The 10,327-nt window shown below is 45.0% G+C and overlaps 1 protein-coding gene across 4 annotated transcripts in view; it reads left to right on the top strand.

The window, feature by feature from the left end:
* The window catches only part of tln1 (talin 1), a 164,483-nt gene that overhangs the window by 62,445 nt on the left and 91,711 nt on the right, over positions 1-10,327 (top strand). For 2 of the 4 annotated variants that reach the window (XM_041897413.2, XM_041897412.2), the window contains exons 8-19: positions 659-786; positions 1,040-1,100; positions 1,552-1,656; positions 1,911-2,066; positions 3,596-3,697; positions 6,687-6,763; positions 7,229-7,409; positions 7,763-7,876; positions 8,187-8,295; positions 8,801-9,009; positions 9,339-9,437; positions 9,829-9,891. In XM_041897413.2, coding sequence (XP_041753347.1) covers positions 659-786; positions 1,040-1,100; positions 1,552-1,656; positions 1,911-2,066; positions 3,596-3,697; positions 6,687-6,763; positions 7,229-7,409; positions 7,763-7,876; positions 8,187-8,295; positions 8,801-9,009; positions 9,339-9,437; positions 9,829-9,891 — 1,404 coding nt within the window. The remainder of the gene's footprint in view (positions 1-658; positions 787-1,039; positions 1,101-1,551; positions 1,657-1,910; positions 2,067-3,595; positions 3,698-6,686; positions 6,764-7,228; positions 7,410-7,762; positions 7,877-8,186; positions 8,296-8,800; positions 9,010-9,338; positions 9,438-9,828; positions 9,892-10,327) is intronic. The other 2 variants (XM_041897415.2, XM_041897414.2) reach the window with 1 other exon arrangement.

The following is a 10,327-nucleotide window of genomic DNA, read 5'->3' as shown; positions in this document are numbered from 1 at the left end:
CAGACTGGGGAGAAGGTTCACCTTCCAACAGGACAACGACCCTAAGCACACAGCCAAGACAACGCAGGAGTGGCTTCGGGACAAGTCTCCGAATGTCCTTGCGTGGCCCAGCCAGAGCCCGGACATGAATGTGATTGAACATCTCATGAGAGACCTGCAAATAGCTGTGCAGCAACGCTCCCCATCCAACCTGACAAATACAGGTGTGCCAAGCTTGTAGCGTCATACCCAAGAAGACGCAAGGCTGTAATTGCTGCCAAAGGTGCTTCAACAAAGTACTGAGGAAAGGGTCTGAATACTTATGTAAATGTGATATTTCATTTTATTTTTTATTTTTTATAAATTAGCAATCATTTATAAACTGTTTTTGCTTTGTCATTATGGGGTATTGTGTGTAGATTGATGAGGGGGGGAAAAGTTTTTTCAATTTTAGAATAAGGCTGTAACATAACAAAATGTGGAAAAAGTCAGTCTGAATATCTTCCGAAGGAACTGTATCTATTTGCCTGATCTCGGATTACTCCTGGCTCTGTTTGAGATCTTCCTTAATTTATTATCCATGGAATATTGAAATGTCAGGAGATGATCCTGGGAATAATGTCCTTGGGGATAATGTCTGTGGGGATAATGTCATTGGGATGTTCCTCTCCCTGTGCAGGCCCGTGATGACATTTTGAACGGCTCCCATCCCGTATCTTTCGAGAAGGCCTGCGACTTTGCCGGATACCAGTGTCAGATCCAGTTTGGTGACCACAACGAGACCAAGCACAAACCAGGCTTCCTAGAGTGAGCACTGTTTATTGCATAATTATTAAATATATAATGCTATGTATATGAATGGCTCAAATATTTTCGATATATAACAAAGATACATTTGCCTTTTAGTAGTGCGTGTATACATACATACAGTACATTTTGATGTAGTATCACTTGAATCACAAGTCAGAACTGCTGGATAATATTGCCTGCCTTAGTGATTTCACTGTCTTCATCAATAAAGTTTGTTTCCATTTAATTATTTCTGATTTCCTTTCTCTAGTATGAAAGAGTTCCTCCCTAAAGAGTACATCAAGAACAAAGGGGAGAAAAGAATCTTCCAGGTAAGAACCCGAGCGTGTGTGTGTGTGTGTTGTTTTCTTGTGTGTGCTTGCGTGCGTGTGTGGGTGCATGCGTGTGTTTGTGTGTGTGTGTGTGTGTGTGTGTGTGTGTGTGTGTGGGGGGTCATTGTAAGGCCAGTCATATTTGGGCTGCTCGCTCTTTGTGGTGGGGACATTATTTTTCTCACAGACTGAAAACGCATGATCTGATTTTTTTTTTTTCCCACTCTGGTTTGTAATAATAGTCTTTGTCTCCATCTGTGTAAAGTTTAATGTTTTCAAAGTATGATTAACAACAAAGTCTGATCACGCCAACTAGATGAATTGTTGCTATGGCTGTAACTGTATTGATTTAAAAGTGTCCCGACTTGCTCCGTTTAGATGTTTTCTACTGTGACACTATAGTATCGCTGGCTGAGATGTTCAATAAGTCTTATTTTTCTTTCCTACACAGGCTCACAAAAACTACCAAAACATGACAGAAATCGAGGCCAAAGTCAGCTACGTCAAACTGGCTAGGTCTCTGAAAACCTACGGAGTGTCATTCTTCCTAGTAAAGGTAAAATGGCACTGACAAAATAACATTCAACCATAACACTTAAACTCCTTAAACAAGTCTTAAACAACATTGAAGATCTTCTCTTCTTTCTAACCAATCAAAGCTCTAACATTTCAAAGCTTTTGAAGTTCCACTCACACTGCCTTTGACGGTTGAATGGAATGTGCAATACCTTTTCAAATGTTCCGGTATCATAGGACTGGAGTTCTTTTAACCGTGTGTGTTTGTGTTGGTGCGTGCTTGTGTCCCCGCAGGAGAAAATGAAGGGTAAGAACAAACTGGTCCCTCGTCTGCTGGGAATCACCAAGGAGTGTGTGATGCGGGTGGACGAAAAGACCAAGGAGGTGATCCAGGAGTGGAACCTCACCAACATCAAACGCTGGGCTGCCTCGCCCAAGAGCTTCACCCTGGTGGGTCCCCTGACCTCTGACCTCCTGCTCACCTTTGACCTTCTGGTCGCCTGGTCAGCATTGGACCAGTGACATTCAGGGTCGTGTTCATTAGGCACCAAACAAGGAAAAAACGGACTGAAACAAGGGAGGGTCTACCTGGATAAGAAATGTTAATTGACCACTTTTAAAACATTTTCTGTTGTGTGCCCTAATGAACATGACCCAGCACTCAACTAGAGCTAATGTCAAGGGGAACATATTGTCTGGCTATTTAGAATTAGGTTGTTTTGTGATCAGTTGCAGTTATTTTTGACTACACCACAGTGTTCATTGTCTTGAGTTTGTCTAGAGTGGAATATGAACACGGGGTTGTCTATTGCTATTAGAAAAAATGGATACAACCCCTTTAAAATAATACACACTGCAAGGATTGGTGCTGTGTGTTTTTAAAATAAGTTATTATAGAACATAGAAAATAAGTTGTTTGCACTTAAAAGAACATTGAAAGGATGTCATTTGATAGCCCCGGGTCCTGTGTGGCTCAGTTGGAAGAAGCCAGGGTTGTGGGTTTGATTCCCGCAGGGGACCAGTGCGAAAAAGTAAAAGAAAATTGTATGCACTCAGAAAAAGAGCGTCTGCTAAATGACTAAAATGTAAATGTAAGCCATACATACCCATCACCTTATGACTCTACATCAGCAACATTCAACAGTGTTGCATTTTGGTCATGTGCTGGAGAATACAGGTCCAAGCTGCACATTGCATGTTTTCAACTAACGCTGCTTATTTTGCCCACAAATGAACAAAAATGAACCACACTTCCAGCCCCTGAAGGATTTTCTGCCTGTAAACAAACAGGACTATTTTCAAACATTAACATACCACAAGGCTCCATTTTCTTTGTCTGTTCTTTTGTCGGTTGTAAACCATAACAGGAAAGAAGACTGGCCGTTTTGTCCGACATTATTATTATTATTATTTTCTGGGGAGTATTTCCTGGCAGCTCACCAGATAAATAAAGTTGAGCTCCATAAGGAGTTTTTGACGGTTGGAAAGGCGTGTGCAGCGATACGCCATCCCATCTGGTTTGGGCTTAGTGGGACTATCATTTGTTTTTCAAAAGGACAATGACCCAAAACACACCTCCAGGCTGTGTATGGGCTATTTTACCCCCGACCTCAACCCAATTGAGATGGTTTGGGATAAGTCGGACGGCAGAGTGAAGGAAAAGCAGCCAATAAGTGCTCAGCATATGTGGGAACTCCTTCAAGACTGTTGGAAAAGCATTCCAGGTGACTACCTCATGAAGCTGGTTGAGAGAATGCCAAGAGTGTGCAAAGCTGTCATCAAGGCAAAGGATGGCTATTTGAAGAATCTCAAATATAAAATATATTTTCATTTGTTTAACACTTTTTTTGGTTACTACATTGTTGTGATGTCTTCACTATTATTCTACAATGTAAAAATAAAGAAAAACCCTCGAATGAGTAGGTGTGTCCAAAATTTGACTGGTACTGTGTAAATATATATATATTTTTTTATTCCAGGACTTTGGCGATTATCAAGACGGTTACTACTCTGTCCAGACGACTGAGGGAGAGCAGATTGCCCAACTGATCGCTGGTTACATTGACATCATTCTGAAAAAGGTACTGCAGTGCCATTTGATGTTTCACAATATAGATGCATCGGAGTAGGGTGAAGTTGCCCTTAGACACTGATCTTGGGTCAGTTTCCCCATTTAATGTTTAAGGTTAGGATTGAGGGAGGGGAAGCTGATCCTAGATCTCTACATAGGGGAAACTTCACTGCGGCGCGGATGCATTGCCCAACACTAACACATAATCCTGGTTGCCGGCAGAGATTGTAATCATTCAAGATAGTGAATCAAGAGTGCTGTATGACCAGGTGACCATGGAAATCATATTGACAAAAAGTCAGGGTACACTAGAGTTGCCTCTTCAATGTGTCTGTGCACTGCAGTACAGTATGGATAGGGTATTGCCGTTTAGAGATTACGGCCATAAGCAAACTGTATACGGCCATAAGCAAACAGGAAAACGCTCATCCAGAGGTGGCGCTCCTAGTGGCCGGGGACTTTAATCCAGGTAAACGTAAATCTGTTTTACCTCATTTCTACCAGCATGTTAAATGTGCAACCAGAGGGGAAAAAACTATAGACCACCTTTACTCCACACACAGAGACGCATACAAAGCTCTCCCTCACCCTCCATTTGGAAAATCTGACCATAATTCTATCCTCCTGATTCCTGCTTACAAGCAAAAACAAAAGCAGGAAGCACCAGTGACTCGGTCAATATAAAAGTGTTCAGATGAAGCAGATGCTAAGCTACAGGACTGTTTTGCTAGCACAGACTGGAATATGTTCCGGGATTCTTCCGATGGCATTGAGGAGTACACCACATCAGTCACTGGCTTCATCAATAAGTGCATTGATGACATCATCCGCACAGTGACTGTACTTACATACCCTAACCAGAAGCCATGGATTACAGGCAACATCCGCACTGAGCTAAAGGGTAGAGCTGCCGCTTTCAAGGAGCGGGACTCTAACCCGGAAGCTTATAAGAAATCCCGCTCTACCCTCCGACGAACCATCAAACAGGCAAAGTGTCAATACAGGACTAAGGTCGAATCGTACTACACAGGCTCCGACGCTCGTCGGATGTGGCAGGGCTTGCAAACTATTACAGACTACAAAGGGAAGCACAGACGCAAGCTGCCCAGTGACACGAGCCTACCAGATGAGCTAAATTACTTCTATGCTCGCTTCGAGGCAAGTAACACTGAAACATGCATGAGAGCATTAGCTGTTCCGGACAACTGTGTGATCCCACTCTCCGTAGCCGATGTGAGTAAAACCTTTAAACAGGTCAACATTCACAAGGCCGCAGGGCCAGACGGATTGCCAGGACGTGTACTCCGAGCATGCGCTGACCAACTGGCAAGTGTCTTCACTGACATTTTCACCCTCTCCCTGTCTGAGTCTGTAATACCAACATGTTTCAAGCAGACCACCATAGTCCCTGTGCCCAAGAACACTAAGGTAACCTGCCTAAATGACTACCGACCCGTTGCACTCAAATCTGTAGCCACGAAGTGCTTTGAAAGGCTAATCATGGCTCACATCAACACCATTATCCCAGAAACCCTAGACATACTCCAATTTGCATACCACCCCAACAGATCCACTGATGATGCAATCTCTATTGCGCTCCACACTGCCCTTTCCCACCTGGACAAGAGGAACACCTACGTGAGAATGCTATTCATTGACTACAGCTCAGCATTCAACACCATAGTGCCCTCTAAGCTCATCACTAAGCTAAGGACCCTGGGACTAAACACCTCCCTCTGCAACTGGATCCTGGACTTCCTGACGGGCCGCCCCCCAGGTGGGAAGGGTAGGTAACAACACATCCGCCACGCTGATCCTCAACACGGGGGCACCTCAGGGGGTGCGTGCTCAGTCCCCTCCTGTACTCCCTGTTCACTCATGACTGCATGGCCAGGCACGACTCCAACACCATCATTAAGTTTGCCGATGACACAACAGTGGGAGGCCTGATCACCGACAACGATGAGACAGCCTATAGGGAGGAAGTCAGAGACCTGGCCGTGTGGTGCCAGGACAACAACCTCTCCCTCAACGTGATCAAGACAAAGGAGATGATTGGACTACAGGAAAAAGAAGAGGACCGAGCATGCCCCCATTCTCATCGATGGGGCTGTAGTGGAACAGGTTGAGAGCTTCAAGTTCCTTGGTGTCCACATCACCAACAAACTAACACGGTCCAAGCACACTAAGACAGTCGTGAAGAGGGCACGACAAAACCTATTCCCCCTAAGGAGACTGAAAAGATTTGGCATGGGTCCTCAGATCCTCAAAAGGTTCTACAGCTGCACCATCGAGAGCATCCTGACTGGTTGCATCACTGCCTGGTATGGCAAATGCTTGGCCTTCGACCGCAAGGCACTACAGAGGGTAGTGTGTATGGCCCAGTACATCACTGGGGCCAAGCTTCCTGCCATCCAGGAACTCTATACCAGGCGGTGTCAGAGGAAGGCCCTAAAAGTGGTCAGACTCCAGCCACCCTAGTCATAGACTGTTCTCTCTGCTATGGAACGGCAAGCGTTACCGGAGCACCAAGTCTAGGTCCAATAGGCTTCTAAACAACTTCTAACCCCAAGCCATAAGACTCCTGAACATCTAATCAAATGGCTACCCCGACTATTTGCATTGCCCCCCAACTGCATTGTTGGTAAGTAAGCATTTCAACGTAATGTATTCGGCGACAAATATAATTTGATTTAATTACACACCATATCACATTACCCAGTAATGGTGCGATTACAGTTGTTTACAGACAGTAGAGTAAAACTAGCTTATATTATGGGTTCTGATGAGGTGCGACAGTTGAACTGCGCTAGTGAGGCATTTAGAAGTGATATACTTCAAGAATCAATGGCCATATATCGTTACTTTAAAAGTCATAAAAATGGATGTACCAATCCCGGATTGCCCCTTTAATTCAGTGAGTAGAGCTATATGAACCCTATAACCATAATAAATAACCTATAATATACCCAATAACCTCTCTTGTCTCCTTCCGACAGAAAAAGAGCAAAGACCACTTTGGATTAGAGGGAGATGAGGAGTCCACCATGTTGGAAGATTCTGTGTCACCCAAAAAGTGAGTCCAGTGCAGCTGTTTCCTGCAATGTGTGTCAGTGATATGTCACAGCATGCATGTCAATGACGGCTCACTTTGTGTGTGTGTGTGTGTGTGTGTGTGTGTGTGTGTGTGTGTGTTTTGATGTAAGAAGATTCTATACTGTACTGTACCAAAAAAAAAAAAAACACTGTAGTGCTTTCCCTCAGTCTTTATCCATAACTCCCCTATAGATTTTCATGTATGGGTCCTGTGTAGGTGTTCCATCCAGCCTATGGTTCCTGTGTAGTGGTTCCATCTAGCCTATGGGTGCCATCTTTCTGATTCTGATGAGGATGAAGAGCCTTACTGTATACAGCACTGCAATATAGTATTTATTCTGACATACCTCTATCCATCCCTCTCACTCCTCCATCTCTCCCCTCCATCCATCTCTACCCTCCCTCCATCTCTACCCTCCCTCCATCTGTCCCTCCACTCCCCCAGGTCTACGGTGCTGCAGCAGCAGTTCAACAAGGTGGGGAAGGTGGAGACTGGCTCTGTGGCCCTGCCGGCCATCATGCGTTCAGGGGCCGGGGGCCCCGAGAGCTTCCAGATGGGCTCCATGCCCCAGGCCAAGCAGCACATCACCAGCGGACAGATGCACAGGGGCCATATGCCCCCGCTGGTAAGGCTGGGGGGCCACGGGGGGCCACATTGATCTCTAGCAGGGTTGGGGTCAATTCAGTTTTAAATTCAGGAAGTGAAATTCAGTTCAATTAAAGATTTGGAAAAGCCCTAATAGGAAATAGTAGTTAATTTTCAATTCACTTCCTCAATTGACTGTTAATTGAAACACTGAACGGACCCCAAAACGATATTTATATCTGAAGAAAGTATATGCCTTTTTAGAGTCTATACACCATAACGTTCTCAGTTGGAAAATAAATAAATACAAACATGAAGTGTATTGGCCTATTTTGTTAACAGTACAGAATGAAAACTAAGAGTGTATCTCTCTGTATGTTCCCCTGTGTGCAGACGTCCGCCCAGCAGGCCCTGACTGGCACCATCAACTCCAGCATGCAGGCGGTGCAGGCTGCCCAGGCCTCGCTGGGGGAGTTTGACACCCTGCCTCCCCTCGGGACAGACGCGGTGAGACACCTGGACTTAAACTGACCCACTCTTCACCTGTACAACCTCCAACCTGTAGCTATAAGTAGCTTCTGGATAATCTCATCTATCATGTTGTCCTCTCGGTTAAGGTTTAAAGTGAATTATTTCAGATGGATACGATTCAAGCATAGTTGTTCAATGTGTTGTGCTGTACCAGATCAAGGGAGAGAACATGCTCCACTCTATCCTATTGGGTAAAACAGTGAATTGGTGCTCGAAGCCAACAGTAATTTTCATGTAAGTGTTGTATGAAATGGTTTAATGTGATCTGTGTCTTCCCATGATCCAGGCCTCCCAAGCCTGGCGTAAGAACAAGATGGATGAGTCCAAACACGAGATCCACTCCCAGGTTGACGCCATCACAGCCGGGACGGCCTCCATGGTCAACCTCACCGCAGGTACCGTCTCCTCACTGTGGATACCAAGAATTTATGTTGTGGTAACTTCTTATATCTGTCTCGAAGGACCGGTATATATGGAACTGCCTTTTTCACCGGCGTGCTTAATTCAATACAGGTCTCTCTTGTAAAATAGATTTGATCTCAATGACAATAACATGTATAAATAAAGTTTAAATGAAAAGGTGGTATAAAAAGGTGGTTAGATACTGCGTTGTAATGTATTTTAAATAGAAAGGTGAAGGCTTTTGCAGCTGAAATATTGACTCTGTGGGTGGATGAATAAAGCAAAGCAGCAGCATGAAGTTCCCCTCAACATCTGTCTAGGGCCTGTCCACCGAGTGCACTAGGGCCTGTCCACCGAGTGCACTAGGGCCTGTCCACCGAGTGCACTAGGGCCTGTCCACCGAGTGCACTAGGGCCTGTCCACCGAGTGCACTAGGGCCTGTCCACAAAGTGTTGGAACCTAAACATGTCTGTCTGTCTGTCTCCCCCTCAACAATAGGTGACCCAGCAGAGACCGACTACACGGCGGTGGGCTGTGCCGTGACCACCATCTCCTCCAACCTGACGGAGATGTCCAAGGGGGTCAAGCTGCTCGCCGCCCTCATGGAGGATGAGGGAAGCAACGGAAACCAGCTGTTGGGGGCTGCCAAGAACCTGGCGTGCGCCGTGTCCGACATGCTGAAGACCGCCCAGCCAGCCAACACTGAGGTAACACACGCGCATGCACTGAATACTGAAGTAACACACTGAATGCTTAGCCATTTTTTTTGTACTTACTGTTTCTGTGTCGCACAATGATAATGTTCAGAAAGGCGCACAGGTGGAAAAAGATTTTGCACCGAAAAATTGAAAATCTGTGTCCTTATTAAAGTGTTTTCTCCCATATTGTGCTTACTGGACACGACCCATGTCACCTGTAAGTTAACGTGAAACCAACTTCATGCATAAGATATACACTGTTAAAGAATCCCTTCATGATGGCTTTTCTTCAGTCATGTGACCTGTGCTCTTCGGGCGTCTTTTTTTTCACCCATCAGCCCCGTCAGAATCTTCTGCAGGCTGCAGGCAACGTGGGCCAGGCCAGTGGCGAGCTGCTGTCTCACATCGGAGAGACGGACGCCGACCCCCGCTTTCAGGTAGGCCAACCGTGACCCAGTCCAGAGTGAACTGAACTGACACTCTGAAAGTGGGACTACGCCACAAGAAAATAAGTCTCAACTAAGGCTATAAACGGCCGTTTTCACACTTGGGGGCAAATTCTAACTTCCACTTAAGTACAATTTTCACTTTGTCTCCCTTTGACATCAATAAATGGCTGAGTGAAAATACCTGGAACTTAGGGTTCTGCCCTTCATAGACTTTAGTCTGAATCTTCTGCGCAAATCGTCCATTTGTTTGAGTTGCCTTAGTATCTTAGGTCAGAACACGGTATTGATCAGTTCCCTATGTAGAGTTTGTTGACTTAATTTGTGCAATACTGTGTGACATTACTATAACCCCCTCTTTTTTTACACCTGCATTGGTCAGTTTCTAGGTAAAGGATCTTTCAGGGGTGCAAGGCGGAGCGTCCACACTTATAGTCACAAGCTGGTAACAAACGTGTCCTCGAAAGATGAGCCTATCCGAATCACTGTCACTCCCAATGGCCAATCCTGCTAATGGTTCTTGGATCGTCCACTGTAATTGACCACACTGGTGTAATGTAATCTAATAGTCTCTCCTTGTAATTTCTAACTGCTGTCAAAATAGCTGAGTTTAAAGCATTTGACAGCAGTTTCGTTCGGTTTCTCTTGCATATCTTCAGGTACTCAAATGCTCTCTGTTTTCTTATAGGTTTTGATTATTGATACACAGGAAAAAAGTGCAAGTAGCTCTCAAAAGCATTTGATTATGAAGTATGCAACAGCTCAATGCACTGAGATAAGCTCAGAGTTTCAGATGAGCAACTTCACCCGAGGTATTAAAAGGTTAACTGCATTTACATGACCATCTTTCTGCCCCTGTCTAAACAGAGTCGTTTCCATTT

The sequence above is a fragment of the Coregonus clupeaformis genome, chromosome 15 (assembly GCF_020615455.1).
Source record: "Coregonus clupeaformis isolate EN_2021a chromosome 15, ASM2061545v1, whole genome shotgun sequence".
Taxonomy (NCBI): domain Eukaryota; kingdom Metazoa; phylum Chordata; class Actinopteri; order Salmoniformes; family Salmonidae; genus Coregonus; species Coregonus clupeaformis.
The sequence above is the reverse complement of the archived record's forward strand: the minus strand, read 5'-3'. Positions and strand labels throughout refer to the sequence as shown.